The sequence below is a fragment of the Orbicella faveolata genome, unplaced genomic scaffold (assembly GCF_042242905.1).
Source record: "Orbicella faveolata isolate gen_17 unplaced genomic scaffold, um_ofav_v1 contig_14, whole genome shotgun sequence".
Lineage (NCBI taxonomy): Eukaryota > Metazoa > Cnidaria > Anthozoa > Scleractinia > Merulinidae > Orbicella > Orbicella faveolata.
Window position 1 is genome coordinate 10,203,986 of NW_028301541.1, and position 20,303 is coordinate 10,224,288.

The 20,303-nt window shown below is 37.3% G+C and overlaps 1 protein-coding gene across 1 annotated transcript; it reads left to right on the forward strand.

Annotated features, from left to right (window-relative positions):
• The first annotated feature begins 3,486 nt into the window (after nucleotides 1–3,486).
• On the forward strand, nucleotides 3,487–20,046 carry LOC110041376 (dual specificity protein phosphatase CDC14A-like). The gene is made up of 19 exons (XM_089286553.1): nucleotides 3,487–3,650; nucleotides 3,743–3,833; nucleotides 3,915–3,990; nucleotides 6,259–6,351; nucleotides 7,399–7,478; nucleotides 8,861–8,927; nucleotides 9,402–9,464; nucleotides 9,943–9,979; nucleotides 10,243–10,293; nucleotides 10,615–10,789; nucleotides 11,774–11,829; nucleotides 11,929–12,016; nucleotides 12,306–12,356; nucleotides 12,698–12,765; nucleotides 13,479–13,570; nucleotides 14,367–14,566; nucleotides 16,124–16,177; nucleotides 16,704–16,811; nucleotides 17,283–20,046. Exons 1-19 carry the CDS (start codon nucleotides 3,605–3,607, stop codon nucleotides 17,344–17,346), a joined length of 1,560 nt encoding a protein of 519 aa, XP_089142679.1. The 5' UTR covers nucleotides 3,487–3,604; the 3' UTR covers nucleotides 17,347–20,046.
• Nucleotides 20,047–20,303: the final 257 nt, after the last annotated feature.

Here is a 20,303-nt window from a genome sequence, read left to right on the forward strand (position 1 = left end):
CGCTGCGAAATGTTTGGCAGGGTTATTTTTCACACCGTTCGCGTACAACCTGGCTTACCATGCAGACCTGTCGCAAATACAATTCAGCTAATACAAAACAATAATTAAATATCTATTTCTTAACGGGCATTAGGTTATTTTCGTAGCTGGTGCATGGGAAATTTCTACACAGTTAAATTCCAGGTTGTATGAGGTTGGTTTTTGTTCGTGAACTAAAAAAGCAAGAGTAATCATTAGCGAAATGTACTCAAAGATTAAAACTAACTGTTGATCGCTACAATGCTGTATACACTTCTTCTAATCTTGCTTATTTCTCTCCAAGGTGACGCTATTAGATAGGTGGAGAATGGCGTTTACGGCAATTAGTGAGTAAAATAACATTTTATTTTACTTACCTTGGTTCGTCAAACACAGCTCAAAAAGAAATTTCGTTCTCCAATCTGCAAAACGTGTGTTAACGGCAAAGTACGGATACTGGAAAAATGAACGTCAAGGCAATTCACATGAATTGGGCAAGATTAATTGACCCAAAAAATTTGGGTCGAGAAATAGGTAAGCAATTTAAAACTAAGATCCTGATTGGAGGAAAGGCTTCGAGAAAAAGAACCGAAATGACGCACGCTCTTTGACTTGTTGCCTAGCAACGCACAAACAGAAAGGCGGCGAAAAATAAGTGGTCCCAGACAACTCTTTTTGGGTAATATTTTCCGAGGCATGCAAACTTCCAAACGGAATCGTGTAAACCGAAGATCCTCCGAAGATGAACCGGAGAATGACGAGTGAAGTTCGGTCTTTATATTGTCTCTGTAATATCCATTTAAGGAAGTATCATTCAATCATTTGCCAGTTAGAGCAATGCATGTCTCATCCGCGATATATTTATCACGAAGTATTAGCCTCTTGCTAATCAAGCAAAAGAACCTTACTGGGGATGATGTTGAGTGCGGATGAAGAGCACTAGCGGAGCCCCAAGAAAATTTCGTAACCCGTCGAGCTAAAAAAAAATAGGTTGTCACGTGATTCCGTGCGAACGCACGCCACTTATGGAAATTTAGAAGCTTTCAGCGTCTTGTACGTTTTCGTTCTCTTTTGGCCTCAAAATGGTAGAGTCATAAAAACCTTGCGGGATGGTGAAGAATGCCTCGAGAATTTTCTCTCCTTCGATGACCGCAAAGACATGGAGGCGGAGTTGAAATTACCAAAATAATTCTGTTGACGGGACGGAATCAAGCATGTTACCATCCTTATTAAGCTTATAGTTTTCAACGTTTGATAAATAAATCAAATCAAACTGAAACTCGGCCAGCAGGCTGAGTGTTTGGTGTTTTCACAGGCTTGTTGCAAAATTCGTAAATTTTCTTCAGCTCGTTTACAACCAGACCTTTGTAGCCTGGCTATTTAAGGCAAATGAAGCAGATATCCTTTACCGGCAGGTATGATTATCTAGTTTGCTTGTAAGCTAAAATTGATGAACAGCATTTCCCAAGCGTTACGTTATGAATTTCAGGTCCTGGGTCTCCACATGACGAGCGTGGTAAAACTGTTTCAGATTGAGGATTTTTCCCGTGCTTATAATTTATCACATCATGATCTTGGCTATGATTTTCTCTTTGTCATCCCATAAATTAACCGTACCTGTAAACGGGATCTCAGAAGGGCGTCAAATTGAGGTGTAAAGTCGGTAAGCCGAGAGAGAGGGGGGAAAGGAGAAGCTCTCTTTATCTGCAGGCTTCTACTCGCAGACTGTGCCTCTCACCTAATCTTTCACTTGTTCATGGGCTACGCAATATTTGACGGGGAAATTGGGGGTGGGGGACAGAGAGAGAGGGAAGAGATAGGGAGGTTATGGGGAAGAGGCTGTGCTGACTTTCGTCACTTTTCAATATCTAATTAAAAACCGCCAGTCGTTCCGACTTTACCTAAAGTAGTTTATCTGTGCACAATTTGGTATCTAAGTCGTACTCGAAACGTGATTGCCCTAGCAACCGTATTATGACAGGCATGTTCCTTTTTTTTCGAATTTGGAGATTTTTATTTTTATCAGCACGATTCAAATATCACGTAGTTTATAATTAATTGAACATTGTTCGCATTTTGAGCTCTGTCTGATTTGGTTTTGATTACTTTTGAGTTGGTGGTGTCCAGACGTTTTGGACCATGTTGTAACCCAAGAAATCCACGGCGGAGACAAAATGGTAGATGTTTGGATATCACGAGGTACTTAACACGTGATAGGACGCTGTCATTATGATAACGTTACATAGTCAAAGGATAAACGCCATTGCGCTACAGGGACGGGGCTGGGAGCTGGCGAATTACTCCCCCCTACCCGGGCGGTCGTAAGACAAAAGTAGGTCTGAATAGGATTAATAGACCAAAAAAATTCAGCCTAAAACAACAGACCTCAGTACGAGGCTCTGGGGAATAACTTCAGAGTTTGTGGGGTTAATTCCCAAGAGCCTCGTGCTGAGGTCTATTGTTTCACGCTGAATCTTAATATATCGAAATTGGGCTATTGGCGATTGGGACATGCTGCTGAGCATGTACGCTTTTCAGGTCCCTTGTCAGGTGAAGTTAGCGGTCATCAGCTTAAGGGTCTTTCAATGTCACCGATTTTTTTTTTCCCATGATAATAACATGGTATCACCGCTGGGAGGCGGATGGAGTTATGAAATCTCTGAAGTTATATTTAAAAGTTACACAGCTTGATGCAGGTGATTCTTCCATAAATAGCAACCAAGTGTGTCAGAACTCATGCTATTAATGACCACAAATAGCAGGTGATTTGCAACAGGAAGTTTATAGAAAACACACGCAATAAATTTACATTATAACGCTGAGAAAACGAACACTTTTTATATAGACCTGGGACGAAGAGTACTTGAATTGTCGTCAAAATAATGTCGAAAACTAAGTTAATACTTGCTCAGGAAAGTCATTTTTCAGTAGTGTTCGAAGAGGGAAAAAAAATGTTAAAGGAACTCATAAAAAAATTACCCGAAATGTTTTCCTACGTCATAAAACGGAGTGGGCAAGAAAAAAAATTCTCATTCTTTTTTATACCCCAACATCCGCAGAAAATGTGTTCAGTCACCTAAATGCCAAGGTTGTTTGGATTTTTCGAACGTGCACTCCTCAATTTTTTTTTTATTTGTTTACCAAAATCTAATAAATATACAACATGTATAAAACTACTCTTTGTCATGGCTTCCATATTGCTGTTCAAGTTTGCAAAAGTGTACTAATTTTAGGACTAATACTTTGAAACGGAATGTTTCCTCTGAAAATTCTGAAAAGTCACTGAAAATTCCGTAATCGGGTTGTTTTTTAATTTTTTTAAAGTCCGTCAAACCCGATCAAAAATACTTTATTTCGTTCACAGAATGACACACCGTATAACAGTTCTTGTTGTGTTAATATGCGCCCTAATGAATTCCTTATGTGCAATGGACGGGTCATCGCCCATGGCAACCCAATGCTCTGTGCTGTGATTGGTGGAAAAATGTAATGCAGTCGAAGCTTAGTAGAAGAATGGAGTAAACGCATTACTGGTGTTGTAGAGTTTTACGAAGATTTCTGTTCTTTTTTGCTTGTTTTTAACGTTATGGCCGACGAAAATGAGCTATCAAACGCATGCGAGTTTCTGAAAGGTATATCTGGGTCGTTTTTAATCCGCTGCCAGTATGGTTTACCACCAGAAATTGTGTGTTTATCGTAGATGTCCTGTGTGTTTTTTTTCCAGATCGACTATACTTCGCCACTTTGCGAAACAAGCCTCGAAGCACCGTCTCTGTTCACTACTTTTGTGTAGATGATGAACTGGTTTATGAGAAGTAAGTGTGTTTTAATTTGGCTTGTTATTTGTCGTAAGCTAGCCTTCTAATTACTCAATTTGTAAACTTCTCTCGTTGCAGTTTCTACGCTGACTTCGGGCCCTTGAACCTCGCTATGTTGTATCGCTACTGTTGTAAATTAAACAAGAAGCTTAAGGTAAGCTTCCCTGTTTTAAATCGTATACTTCAACTTGTCGATAAAAATGTATTGATGAAGATATCGCATCCGATTGTGTGATACATGTTTTCAAATCCTGACTTTTTCCCCTGCCGTGGTTTCTTGTATCCTAGCGGACTTCGAGCTTCCACCGGTCGTAATGGAAGTAACTCACGCTTGTGGAATTAAAATTAGCATGCCTTTATGTGAATCAATGCTACGGCTTAGCGTCCTTAAAGCTTCTACGTCCCGTATTTTGAGGATTTTATGTTCATTCTGTTAAGTGATGTTGATAAACGACTGTATCACTCAAGATATGAATTATCATATAAAACACGATCAAAACATCGATGGAAGGTGTATGTTTCCTGCTTTCAAGTCTCGGTGATATTTGTTTATCATTAAGCTTCGTATTTGTGTCGTAGTCCCTTACTTTAGCACGTAAATATACCCTTTCCTTTCCTGGTTGCTTTGAAAACTTGGACAAGATCGTTTCAAAGCCCTGAGATCTTCATGTATTTTGTCATTCCACCATCGTTGTGGTTTCATGTACATAAAACGCAAGTTTCTACAACGGTTAGGTCTGTGGTTTGGAAATTTGCCTCGTGTTTTAAACAGATAAGTAAAACATGATATCGAATCACAAATTCCATACAAAATCCTCCTCTTTTTTCCGTAGATACATTCTTGAAAACTTCCTTTTCCGTGAAGTAAATGCGGATTCAATTAAGCTTGTACTTTAAATCAGGGCTTCCGCTAATTTGAGTTGTTTCATGTTGAGGGTCTGCGATATTGTAGAATTGCGATCTTACATCTTTAGAATTCTTTCGTTCCCCTTATGATAGCACAAATTCTATGTGAGGTGTTTTTATAGGATTGCCTGAGGGTATCCTTTAATATACAAAGTTTTTATTTAATTTGAACATTTAATGAAATTAACATTTCTAGGAGTGACTAAAAAATTGTCTTTTTTTGTGATATTAATACGCCGACACTCTGCCAAAATAATTTAGTTTTCTTTGGCACAATATCGTGCAAGTTAATTTGTGTTCTTTTGTGTGTTTCATTTGCTAGCTAGAACAAACTACGTGGTTAGTACAATAACACTGACCATGGTAATACTCTTTCTTTCAATTGGATATTCACATTTTACCATTCTGGTCGTGAAATTTAATAAGTTGTTCCATGGTATATGCAAAACTGTGAAATTCTGTCACACCTTGTAACACAGAGATACTCCCTTCAACTGTTATACTGAACCTACATGTAAAGCACTGTACATAAATAATAAACATGGTGTTCAAGCCACAAGGCATAAGAGGAATCTCCTTTCACATTCAAGAAGTCTGCACATCACAGCTACTGTACATGTAATAAACATTTGGCTAATATTTACATGTGACTCTACTTCTCTCTGGGGACTTCAGCAGGTGTGATGTAAAGTTATAGTATAATTCAAGGGAAATGTTCAATTTATTAAATATGTACTTGAATCTTGATTTCTTGAACCCTCGATTTTTCAAACCTTGTGATAACTTGCACCAAAAGTTGTTTTCCTCCGTCAGTCAAACACTGTAATTTTACCCTGGATTCCCTATCTACAATTTTCGTTCCCTTGGTGGTTTGGAAAATCGGGATTCCATGTTGCAGGGCTACCCTATTCCAAAAAGATGTCTCATTTTACGATTTAGTAGTCATATACATGTACCACTATGTATGAGCAAGTCCAAATATATTTAGTTATGTGTTTTTTATCCTTGTTCTACATGTAATAATGTTTATTTAGTTTTTAAAACCCTTTCTTGACCAGAATTCCAACCACAGCTTTGCACAGTTGGGGATAAGGATTTGAGAGTGTTATTGTAATTATGTATTTGCACTTGTACAAATTATAATTATTTACACTAATGAGTACTCCTGTTACTTTCTGGGTAAACATGTGACTTTAATTAAACTACTGTATTTGTTAATACTGTGACTTTGCTGACCAATTATTACATCATACTGGGGCCATCTGTGCCAGTCAGTCCAAGATGGCGTTGAAACCCTGAAATCATCTAGCATCACAGTCAATACACATGGGACATTATAAAACCCACAGGTCTGACACAATTAGTATACGTTCTCTTATCATCTTATAAGGCAATAAAGGACTATCAGTGATTTCTCACCATGTACGTGTAAATAAATATTACCAATTCTTACAGTTTAAAATGTTCCAGTGAAAACAGTTGTCAGCAATGCATCTTTGTTGGATTGTACTTGCAGTCCTTCTCACTAGCAAAGAAGAAGATTGTTCATTACACCTCATTTGACAGCAGGAAAAGAGCAAATGCAGCATATTTAATAGCAGCATATTCTGTAAGTACATGTATCATTCAAGGAAGTGTGATGCTGTATTTTTTTTAACTAATGATAATTTGCTGGGTTTATTATAAATTCTTATCCCTTACAGTAGTTGGATTGCCCCTTTTCACGGCTAATATTTAACTATGTTTAATGTGGTTTTTATGTATCCTGAAAAAACAAGATTGAGTGTAAAATATAAATGTTAGCAGCCTGATAACACTTAAACGAATAGAGATCATGAAAACTAAGCCCTCTTTTGTAATTTAATATACATTCAAAGTTGTCAAAACTATTTGGTTACCAGCAAAAATCACTATCTATTTCATGATTTCCTCTGGCTACTTGACTGAGCTATATTTTGCCTGATTCGTTACAGGGCTTGATAAAAACTCCAATTCCAGCTAAAAGCTCTCAAATTTTGCTTGCCCTGGGCAAGTCTTAGTTTGCTATTTCAATGAGTTAGTTAGCAGAGGCTTGCCTCATCCCTTGTCCATCAGGCATGAGAGAATGAAAAGCTACTTGCCCAATAGGAAACTCTACTTGTCCTGGATGACTGGATGGCACTTTTTTTTTTAGCCCTGCCTTTAGTCAGTAAAATATGTCAAGTTGAAACCAGTGATATTGGGGGTTTTCAGGATCTGGATTATTTACTAAGTAAAAGTTAACAGGATACAGGACATTTGGGAGCACATGTAATCAGATTGATTTCTACAATGCAGCCTTGTATCTTTTGTGGACAAGTCGCAGTGATGACTGCGACTCAAGAGCCTCTGTTGAGCTACATACTAAACGTAAATGTTATATTATCCACTATCAATGTGGAATGTTTGGGGTTGAACCTCTGAGTCTCTCGATTGCGAGTGGCTGAAAAACTAAACACATTAAAAAAGTCGTTTATTCAGTAACCAAGTTTGCATTTGCTACATGTAACTTTCCCATCCCTTAGTTGGTTTCTTCAGTCTTAATTTACATGTACTTTCATTGCTTTTATTTTTATTGATTTTAATTTAGTGATTTTTCTAAAGTGTTGATGATTATGTTCTTGCTACATTTTCTCAGGTGATATACTTGAAGAGAACACCAGAGGAGTCTTACAGACCACTGATAAATGGTTGTAATCCACCATTTCTGCCTTTTAGGTATGTTGTCTTGAAGCTGTGACTTTGTACAGTGTATCTACAAGTTATTGACTGAGTGGGAGAGCCAGACGGGGAAATATTTGGCTTGAGGTTAGGACATACAGACCAAACAAAATGAGGTCCATGCATCTTAGTCAAGAGCCAAATATTTTCATGTCTGGCCCAACTTCACTCAGTTTGCAGGGCTTGACTTTCAGGGAAAAAACCATGGGGCCAGCTGGCACCTAAGTTTTCAGATTTAGTAGTCAGCAATAGTATTTCAGTGAAAAGCATGAAAGGTTATTCACTAGACTGAGTGAAAAGAAATTTGGTCACATTCCAGTGGTGACCCCAGCGGTTGCAACGTTGAGCTCTGTCAAAAAGTATGTTATCATAATTATGCCATTATTTAAAATTATTTTTTTTTGTAGAACAAGTAAGTGCCCATGGCATTTATATTAGGGCCATACTCATTCAAATAGATGATAGATGGTTCAGTTTTATATCACAGGGCTAGTGGATTTTACCAGTGGGCTGTAACACATTTTCCCGGGTAGTTAATTACAGCGGTTATCAATCACACGCAACCTTCAGTGCAAAAGTGTCTAGACGAAACCTAAGTTTTGGTGGACATCAATTATCCCCACCTCCTTGCCAACTGTAAGCAAAATTTACAAAAAAAAACCTTGCAGTGGTCTGCTCGTAAAAATTATCATTTTACTTTCAGTATGAACGGCTAGCTCACATTAAAATATTCATTAAATATTCCTTGAAATTTATAACTGAAGACAGGCAGGTCAGGTTTCTCAATGGCCATTCGCATGCGTGAATGACCCCATGAGCAAGCAAATCTGCATGCAAACAAATTATGTCTGCACATATTTGTCTTGGGGCTACGGACTGAACAAGACTTAAACGTCTTATAAACCCTATAATTTTGTGAGGTAATAAGTTGTGATAAGTTGTAATAAGTTGTAAGTTGTAAGTTATAGGATTAAGTATTGTTCAGTCTGTAGCTCCAAGAAAAATATGTGCAGAAATAATTTGTTTGCATGTTGATATGGTTGCTCTCTGGGTCATTCATGCATGCGAATGGCCATTGAAAAACCCGACAAATGTCTTCATTTATAGATTTCAAAGAATATTTAATGCCAATGTATTTAGTGACCTGGCTGTTCATACCGAAACTAAAATGATAATTCTTACGAGTGGACCGCTGCAAGGTTTCACTTTTTCAGGTAAAGTTTGCGTGCAGTAGGCAAGGAGGCGGAGATGATTGACATCCACCAAAACTTAGGTTTTGTGAAGACATTTTTGTGCTGAAGGTCACGTGTGATTGATAACCACTGTAAAATTAGTGTCAGTAATGAAATTTTTGATAATGATCAATTTATTATTTTCAGGGATGCTTCCTTTGGAACTTGTTCATACAATCTCTCTTTAATGGATGTACTAAATGGTCTTTACAAGGTACATAACGTAACAGTAATTCAAACTAAAAACTGTGGTGAGATTTTACGGGTGTAGCATCTAAAAATGTTTTGTGATCATAGTTCTTTTATATTAATTTATGTGTAATTCATATTCTATATCATTCTATTGTAGTTTTAAAAGTCTACAATAAATGTGGATTAATTTAACATGCTTTGAATTCAGTCATTTGATTACAGTTGTCGCAAATTTGTTGAAGCTTTGTATCTTTGCATCAAGATATCAAGTCTGTCATGTATGTCGGAATTTTATCAACGATAATAAAACTTCTCTCTAGTAAATCCATCCCAATAAGTCAAGTCAGTAGAGTGTAAATTATTATCTTTATAAGAAATTTATGTTTAGTGGTATTTCAAGATTAATAATCTTTCACAAATAAGTTACATGTAAGAGTCCTATATACATGTATTATGTTCATTTGGTAACTATCATGTGATTCATGTCAAATTTTAGGCATGGCAAAATGGATTTTTTAACTTTGATACTTTTGATGTCGAAGAGTATGAACATTACGAGGTGAGAATCTTTCTAATTTTTGTTAATATATAATTTGCATGTCGACTCTAGCTTAAGGTTGTGTATGGCTACAACACAGCAGCAATAACCCAATAAAACCTGGCGGTTGTGTTTTGATTTGTTCTTGGACAAAACAATAAAATTAATATGACTCAGTCCTCTAGGTAAGACGAGTCTGAGGTCAAGAAACCAACAAGGTCAGCTCGCTGAAGTTATAGAAATGTTACAGCAGTATACTTTCAGCGATAAATGGTTATTGACCATTTGGACTTCCTTATTAACTCGATCCTTGCCTTTAAAACTTACATGTACACTGTATCTCCTGGGAAACCTTGTTGCTCTCTACAAGACAGTATCTAGTCATGTTTATATGCATGCCTCTTTCCACTCAGGTGTACATGACAAACAAAAAGCCCAGTGAAGGCATTTTCGTACTACTTGTAACTGGTTTTTTTTTCTTCTTTTTTTTTTTTTGCAGAGAGTTGAAAATGGGGATTTTAACTGGTTATTACCAGGTTAGAACTAAATTATTTTATTTTTTATTCACATCTGTACAGACTGTGCAGTCTATAAAATTATCTCTGTGGTTGAGGAAATCTTGCAATTACACAAGTCCCAATGTGTAACTCGCATTGCTTGTTGCTTTTTTAACTTTAATTTTGGCTGTCTCAGAAAGTCACTTTGTATACATGTACGTTTATATGTTAAATAAAGTTGCTGACAGTGAAGTTACATGATTGTAAAAAGTTTATTTAAATAATCTTGGACTTTTTTTCAGATAAATTCTTGGCATTCAGTGGACCTCATAATAAAAGTAGAGTTGAAAATGGTAAGCACGCCAACTTTTGATAGGAGTAAGATTTATATTTACTTTATATACTTTAAATTAGTGTTTTTAGTTACTGTGCCAAACTTGTCATGTACAGCTGTAGCCAACATGAATTTCAAGATGGTACATACAGTGTACATGTACTCTGACTAGTTATGTTAACTTGAAATACTTCTTGAAATACTTCTTGTCTTGTAAATACACTGTAGGTTAGGCTCAAACATCAATCTTAAGATTTGAAATTATTACATTTCTATGCTGTTAAATAGCTCACTGCAATATTTCATGTCAATTTAAACTTCCCATTGTCCTTTTTCACAGGTTATCCTTTGCATGCACCAGAAGCCTACATTCCGTACTTCAAAAAGCATAACATAACTTCAGTCGTTAGACTCAACAAGAAATTTTATGATGCAAGGAGATTCACAGATCATGGAATAGAGCATTTTGACTTGTTCTTTGTGGATGGTACAGTGCCAAGTGATATGATAGTCAGGTCAGTTTTGTTTTAATTTAATATTATTTTATATTATTATATGGCTGTGTCTCACAAGGACTGGGAACTACCGAATTCATGAATTTGATTGGCTGCGGTCGATATTGACCGCGGTCTAGATTTTCCCATCTAGACCGGCATCTTGACCGTTTACATTTTGCCGTGAAAACGTTGCAAACTAAACACAAAAATATTGGCTACTTTCTTCCAAAATATTAGTTCCAGAAAATATCCATATTATGGAAGTGTGAAGCCTGATGAGGAAAAAAAGGAAAGAGGACGAGTTTGGCAGAATTAAGTTCATCTCACCGCTGTCAGTTAGTACATGCAAACCAGTTACATTAAACGAATTAAGTTTTTCTTGTTTGCCATATAATAAACATCTTATTAACCGAGTTTAGTCGATCTGTATGTGAGAATCTTGACCTCGGTCGTGTGTACAGACCTCACTGCGTTCGGTCTGTACTCCCGACCTCGGTCAAGATTCTCCCATACAGACCTCCTGCTCGTTTAATAAGAGCTAAATATTGCACATGTTATATTTTAAACTGAAATTTTATGTTTACCACTATTTACTATGTGGAGAAGATGACACAAAATTGTTTTGTTTGCATTGTGCCACTGACTTTTAGTAAGCCGACAGCAAAGGTTAAAAGTAACATTTCAGTTTCAATTTCAATTTCATGTATTAAGTGTTTTTTGGTAACTGTCTTTTGTAAAAAGGCTGTCATTAGCTTGGAAATTTTGGTTGCAAATATCAATGTGTGTTCTCATAATGGCAGCTTTTTACCATGGCCACCAAAATGGGCACAGCTGAGAACATTATGCTTCAGTGCATGTTCTTATTAATAGTGAACTGCTTTTAAATCTCTAGTAAGCCTCCTGGCTTGAGTTGCCATTGTATTCTTTTTGAGCCTATGATTCTGAACTTGCATGTATAGTTGTGTGCATGTATATACTGACAGAACTTCTTTTTATAACCAGGCGGTTCTTGACAATAGCAGAAAATTCAAAAGGAGCAGTTGCAGTTCACTGTAAAGGTGAGATTTTAACTTTTCTTCATTGAATACTTGACTGTTCTAAATGTATCTTCACTTGACGTACATGTATGCTAAGATTTTTTGAATCTACCTTTTCAGCTGGTCTCGGTAGAACTGGTACATTGATTGCGTGTTACATGATCAAGCACTACCGATTTACTGCTGCAGAAGCCATTGCGTGGTTAAGGTAAGACATGATTTGCTGTTGAGTCTAATCTGTGACAAAGTGCTTTGTTTAAGAAAAAGAAAACATTTTCTCCCTGTTTTTATGGAGTTATGGTAAAATTCTGAGAGAGCGTGAAAAAGCTGTTGCAAAACAAGCCACAGGCGGCTGTACAGCTCATAGCTTGCTTAGTTGTCTGTGTTTTTATCAAGCTTCAGAAGAATGGCTTTTTAGTTTTAGCGTGCACTTTCTTGCTGAGTATTGTCTAAAATCTTGTAATGATGACCAAATCCTTTTCTTTTTTTAACTAAAGAATATGCCGTCCAGGATCAGTGATTGGGCCACAACAGAACTTTTTAGAAGAGTAAGTCCAGCAGGTTTTCTTGTACTCTGTACATGTTTCTATAAACACTTGTGTGTGAATTATCTTTTGGTGTCCCTAAGTAAGATTTGTACAGGATTTAGGAGAGCATTGCATTAGTCCTATGACAATCAACATATCTTTATTTACATGTACCACAAGTGACCACATCGTGAGACAAATGATAGTACTTTTAATTATTAATTATAAATTGTACTTCACTGCAGTGAACAACTGCAACCTTTTTTATGACATCAAAGGACTGTAAGCCAGTTTGCTAACAAGTTTGTTACTGATTGAGTTGTTTCCTACTGCCCTTAATAACTTTTTTTGTTGTTCTGTAGAAAACAAGCAAGTTTATGGATTCAAGGTGACATTTTTAGAACAAGAGAAAAAGAGAAAGCTGAGAGAGGTTTGTTTTGTTTGCTTGTTGACGTGAAACACTTTAACAGTGCTTGTTTGTCCCACCAGTTTCTTAGGCGCCTTTTAAAACACCAATGACGTTTTCAGAGCCCTTGCTCTTCATGTTGGTTTTAGGTATCTAGAGAGGGCAATTAATTCGGTGAGATGGGAATGTGACGTGACAATTTGAAGCCTGCAAACCCACATTGAAAAGTCATACTCGTACTCAAATCTAAAGTCTCCTAATAACAGGAAAACTATTTGGCTCTTTGGAAGTCTTGTTAAAATGTAATTGGTCAAATTTGATCAAGATGACTTTGCTTGTTTTGTTGTCGGTGTAAGTATATAAATTATATTATATAAATTATATTATTGATGGTAATCATTGTTTGTTAGGTCTTGGACTTCAAGTGTGACACTCAGTCATGCAGATTGAAACTTGAAATCTCAAAATTTCAAGTCCGCTTTATTGTGTGTCTATATTGTATTGATTTTATTCTAACCATGGAATTAAGTAGCACTTTTCCATTAGTGTTACATGTTCATGTATTCGTAGAAGGAGCCTTTCCTATAGCAAAGGCTTAATGAAAAATTTGGACTGTAATCAGAGTGCTAAAAAGAAACTTTCCTGGTGTGTTAAGTTTACCAAGGAATTTCTGTCAGTGATTATTCTCTTAGAAATTAGTTATTTACTTTTTTTCCTTTCATTATTCAAAATACCAGGAGACAAATGTGGTGTAAGCAGGCTCATTAGTGGTGTGGACACAATCAAGATAGAAGATTCTGTGAATACAAGACCAGGCAAACTTTACAAGGTAAATTGGTGTTAAAGGGACTCATGCATTTACCATTTACCATTTATTTTGGTTTGTAGTTTTGTGTCACCATGAGTCACATGTATTTCAGACATGTACAGGAAGTTAAATGTTCCGAAGGCATCTCAACTTGCTCATAATTTATCAAGTTAAAACGAAAGAAATCAACCATGATGGCATTTGGAAAGGAGTTTTTCAACGTAATCAGCTTGAATATTTTGGATTTTTGTTTCTTCGATTTCTTCCTGCAGTTAAGAAGCTTTAGTTTTGATGGAGAAGATATCTCAGAACACTCCAGATAGTGTTTCATCACATTTTGCAAGCTCCTCGAAATTTATCAAAAATTTCCTGCTACGTACATGTATCTTATAATATTCTCTTTCATCATAGGCCTGCAGTACGTGCAGAGAGCTTCATTATCAAGCGCTCTGCACGCATTGCAGGCCTATGATGAGGGAGAATATTATTTCAACTCTCTTCGTAGCGTTTAGAATTATGTGATGAATCTTTTTCTGTCGTGGTTAATATATTAATTGAAGAGCAAGACAAAAAGGACCTGTACATCTTTCGACAGGCAGCTGGCAGGCTGTTTTTCGCCTTGAAAACAGGCAGAGAGTATGAAGCGCGACACTTCAGACTAGAAGGGATTGGAACGAGACATAAGATCGGCACCATCCCCAGTTCGTCAATACCGCCCTTTTTGCGTTCGCATTCACTCTTCTGACTCTAAGAGGAAAGACCGACTGCCAGCAGTCTGAACACTTTTCTGATTAATGATTATTTTCTCTGCTTCAAGGATTTAACACCCATCCTACGTGCTACCCCAACATCAGCTGCGGCGTTGATAAGTGAGCGTAGTAGTATTCTTTCTACCAAGGAAGTGACGATTAAAGATTCCAATGACAATGAGGAGACAACTCAAGGGGATGAATTAAGGCGGCTCAAGACAAGTCGTGCTCTACGGCACCCACGCTCAGCAACAACAGGAGCATTAAAGTGAGTTGGTTAGCCACCTTGTTTAACAATGTGTGCATGAAAATACTGCTCATGCAAATGGTCACACACTAGGGTTTCATCAACAAATGTCAAAGTTAAGGCATAATAAACTAAGAGACAGAACAACCTTGTACAGCATTATAAGCAGTACCACGTGAAAGTACTGCTCAATAGCTTTCATTTGAATAGTCACACACTAGGGTTTCATCCACACACTTAAAGGTTAGAACCACCTTGTACAGCATAATAAACAGTATCACATGAAAGTACTGCTCAATAGCTTTCATTTGAATGGTCACACACTAGGGTTTCATCCACACACTTAAAAGTTAGAACCACCTTGTACAGCATAATAAACAGTATCACATGAAAGTACTGCTCAATAGCTTTCATTTGAATGGTCACACACTAGGGTTTCATCCACACACTTAAAAGTTAGAACCACCTTGTACAGCACAATAAACAGTACCACATGAAAATACTGCTCAATAGCTTTCATTTGAATAGTCACACACTAGGGTTTCATCCACACACTTAAAAGTTAGAACCACCTTGTACAGCACAATAAACAGTACCACATGAAAATACTGCTCAATAGCTTTCATTTGAATAGTCACACACTAGGGTTTCATCCACACACTTAAAAGTTAGAACCACCTTGTACAGCACAATAAACAGTACCACATGAAAATACTGCTCAATAGCTTTCATTTGAATGGTCACACACTAGGGTTTCATCCGCAGACCTAAAAGTTAGAACCACCTTGTACAGCACAATAAACAGTACCACATGAAAACACTGCTCAATAGCTTTCATTTGAATAGTCACACACTAGGGTTTCATCCACACACTTAAAAGTTAGAACCACCTTGTACAGCACAATAAACAGTACCACATGAAAATACTGCTCAATAGCTTTCATTTGAATGGTCACACACTAGGGTTTCATCCACACACTTAAAAGTTAGAACCACCTTGTACAGCACAGTAAACAGTATCACATGAAAGTACTGCTCAATAGCTTTCATTTGAATGGTCACACACTAGGGTTTCATCCGCAGACCTAAAAGTTAGAACCACCTTGTACAGCACAATAAACAGTACCACATGAAAATACTGCTCAATAGCTTTCATTTGAATGGTCTCATCCCATACACTTAAACGACAGAACAACCCTGTACAACATAATAAACTGTACAATAGTGAAGTGCCGCTCAATAGTTTTGTTTGAATGGTCACACACTAGGGTTTCATCCTTAAACTTAAGAACAACCTTTTACAGCACAGTAAACTGTACCACATGAAAATAGTTTTCAATAGTTTTGTTTGAATGGTCACACAGTAACCTGCGAGCAGGCTCACCTTTGAGTCGGTTCACCTTTGAGTCTCACGCGCGAGCGACGAGAAACGAAGCGATCCGGCGGACGCCGCTCGCGCTTATGCTCCTAGGTCACACAGTAGGGATTGATCCACAGACAACAGCACAAGTCAGCACAGCATTAATAGACTGCAATTTAATCGAACCTGTGGTTGAATGGTTTCTTTTTTTCTTACAGATTGGATGACGCGAGGGTTGGTCATACGCGTTCTACAACGGGACAGTCTTTGAAGTAAGTGAAGCACACTGACACGTAAAATGTACACAAAACTTAAATCATATTTCTTCGTTTGAAATGTAGACAGACATCTTATTCAGTGAGCACCTTTGGAAATTCTCACTGTGGTGCTGTGTCTATGTTTTATACGGTAATTAGAAAAAAGATCGTAGATGGGCAGATTGAGAGATGAGAAGGTAAAAAATAAAATAAAAAACACTTGAAGGAGCTCAGTCATGGCATTTTGAATTATTTTGGCCGTGTACAAAATTATCTTTAAAGTAGCAGAAACCTGAAAATGCTATGTACTAAGATAGAAAAGCACCAAAGAGATAATAATAAACGATAAAGGAACAAGGATGGTCAAGGATGGAGAAGATTAACACGGATTGCAAACGACGAACTTGAAAAATTTAGGCTTCACTTTTCAAGTTGTATAAAGCGTGACGTAGCTCCTTTAGGGAGACGGAAAGGTTGTTGGCAGAGAGGTACTTGTATAACGAGATACTGACAGGAAAGTTTTCTTACATCACTGTTGCAGGCTTGCAAACACGGCTGGCATGCAGTCAGTCATGTCACCGCTAAAGACCTCCAAGGTTTCCACTCTACCACGAAGGACAACAAGGACATCATCGCACATGTTGCGGAGGTAAAGAATTGCAGAACAATGCTCTACTAAAGAAATGAGCCATTTTCATTTGGTGGGGATACAAATGGTTATGTACAGTTTAGTATGCATGGGGTGAGACTTAATTAGCCAGACAGCGTTATATGATTAAGGTTTAATCACCAGTTTCTGGTGACTGCCTTTTACAACTTCAGTCAAAGTTGACAGACAGAAAGACAGACAGACAGACAGACAGACGGACGGACGGACAGACAGGCAGGCAAGTAGGCAGATAGATAGACAGACAGACATACAGACATTCAAATACAGGCTTCTTGAGATACTTGACCCAATTAAAACACTCCAAAACAATACAGAGTGCTAAGTTTTCTAAGTGCTAAGAATCAGAGGGTTTACATGTTAGGGTTTACATGTCGTGCAGCTTAACAGTTATACATGTTTTATCTTTCGATGATAATAACATTTTAAAAACTTTTCGTCTTTTGTCCCCAGTCGTATGACGTCATCCCGTGTTAGCAGCAGAGCCCTCAACCTTGCAGCTCTGGCGAAGACATAACTAAGTTATGACTACACAGTAGAATAATGTGTTCCAATACCACTGAAAACCGCTGGTTCGGTAAGTCGTCGGAGTACCGGGCCCGGCTGTTCAAAGCAGGTTGAAACTAGTCCAGGATTAACTTTGAATCCAGTTTTGAAAGTTATTAGCGATCATTTCTTTTAGTTGCTGCCGTCTGAAAATGTTTTAACCTTTGCACAGAGGCAACCTGTAACTTGAAGTTTAGTAGGAAAAAACCTTTAGTTGATGAATTTTTATCCTGAACTAGCGTCAACCTGCTTTCCAGCAGCCGAGCCAGTCTGGCTGTATCCTGCAAAAGTACTATATTTTTGGTTCACCTGTTATAGACGAAAAATATAGTTTCTTTTTGCGGGTTACTCTGACTGAGTCTAGCAAGTGTGAAAGCTTTAGCGCAATGTTGGGCGTAAAGATTAGTCTTAAAGACATGGAAACACTAGTTGGTCAGCGAAGACTGCAGATAGCATGGAATATAGTATGGTTAGTGTAGGGCTCGATAAAAGGCTGAAAAGTGGTCTGGCAATTTTACGATTGGATGTGTTTGTTGCTTATTCGTAAAGTTCATTGTAGTATTTGTATGACGGAGCTGTGCCACGTTTCAAACGAAGCCAGTTTTAGTGATGTACAAAATTATCTTGTACATGTGCAGCAAAAATCGTGGTTTGCGAGGTTTAAAGATTAATGAAGGATTTTGAAAGGTTTTGGACGCACGGAGAAGATTCAAAGATGTATTCAAAGTACACGATTAATGTGTATGTTACTATGAATCTTCATGGAGGTTTTTTGAATGCTAAAGTGGCGCTTTGTACAGTGTACAATCTCCTAATTCACAGATTCTATTTTATCATAATAGTACGTTGATAGTAAGTTATTGTTTTTATGAGAAGTCAAATGATCAGCAAAATTTGCTCAAAAAGCAATTATCTTATCAACTTTCGGCAAGATCGAAAGGTTATAACTTTATTGAACAAATGGTACTATGTCCATACATGTATAAAATAAGTGTGATTCCTCCAATACGTATTTGTTATGGTGAATGTGGCCGTATGTGGTCTGGGTACCATACACGCGTCCGCCGTATCAGGTTAAATAGTTACTGGGGAGTGTAAGAAAACCACGACGCCAGCGGCAAGGGAACGTCGCTAAACAGAAGGCTTAATGCTCAAGTAGAACAATGGCTGTGCACTGCGTTATAATTCTTGGTACATTTCTCTGCCGTCCTCTACAAAACAACAACGTGAAATGATCACATTCTGCGTTGTTTGGAGAACGTGAACGACGAGAACTAACCTTTTAAGTTTCTATTTCAAATTTATCGCTGTGTTCCAGATTCAGTTTCGTGATAGTTTTGACAGTGATAAAAACAAACAAAAATGACTTAAGATTATCGCGGGATTCCTAGAAAAAATATAAATTCACTTTAAAGTTTTTAATTGAGGATTGCCGTCTTGGTACTTAAACTCCCTAGTAGCATGACCCGCTGGGACAATTACATCTCTTTTCCTCAATGTGGCTCCTAGTTAGTTAGAATGTAGTTTTGGGGCTGTTTGTTTGTTTGTTGCGTAGAATTTCGGTAGCAGTCGTAACTTTAAACTGTCAGAAAACTAGGGTGTCGAAGAAACAGTGTGGTTCTTCAATGAAAATAAAATAAATTTCTGCGGTATATCTTAGCAGTAGTCAAAGGAACTCGAATTTAACGTGTACCAACGTATACTCACCAACAAACTAAGTGAACTAGAAGCCATATTGATAGAAAGAGATTAAATTAATCTTAATCAATTCTTAAGCAAACAATGATTTGCGATGATATATAACTTTAAAAGCGTGATATATGCCCCTTATTCATGTACAATTCCGTCTAGTGACAGGTTTTAGGCGTATACATTTGTATTATAAATTATTTTTGTATGGAACATTTCCAAAACAGAGATGCGATTTTAAGGGTTTATTGTTTTAGTGGTAATTAGTTAAGGTATTTTAGCTACAATTTCTTAACTACACGTAGTGTACTGTGCAGAATTTTTAACCATTCATCTTATCTACAGACCTTCTCAATGCATGAAATACGACTGTTGTCATACAGTACTTGGTGTGAAAGAAAATGCTTGTTAGAAGCTCTATTTATTGATGTAGTTTTTATCAAGTCTTAGTTTTATGGACAAACCTACATAACCCACAGAGGCGCTTTGCTCAATCAAAATAACCTACCCTGCGAGCAAGCACTTCAGGAGTAAGCGGTTGCTCCCCAATAGAGCATGCTTGCAGGCTGGAAGAGGGGCAGTTTCCATGTATTAAAATTCTAGCGTGGCTCGTAGGCTTACTGGTTTTGAACAAAATCATATTGAGGATGATTCTCTTAAGCGAGCTAGGTTAAATATTTTGATATATCGAAATTGGCTCGATGCAAGACGCTCAAACGTATATTGTTCTGATAGCTGTTGAATGAACTTGCTTAACCAAGTTGTGTTCCGCAGCAAATTGCGGTTTTCGTGAGACATTACTAGTTAGCATCAACGTTTTATTTTAAACTCGCGAGTAATCTGCTCTCTTACCGTATTCTTAATGCACCCTATACACTGGGGAAATGGTGTTCCTTTCGTTTGCTTTTTTATTCAACGTAACCTGTTTGTATGTATCACATGGTTGTAATATAACGTTTACTAATAAAACATTCTACAAATATTCCAGTTGAATTTGCAATTGCATGTAGAGTAACAAAATCTTGCGTTAAAGAAGCCCGTTCAGCTTTCAGACTGTGGGACAATGGATGTGGAAATGAACGCAGCATGAAAAAATAAGCAAACAACGAAATGCAATAAATTCTCCCTCGTTTTTGCTGTTGCATATTGCTTGGCACGTTTCCTAGAAAAGCATTCCATGCTGATGAGGTCAGTAACTCTCCCGAGATCTGTGCGGATTACGTTACGTTGATCTGGTCA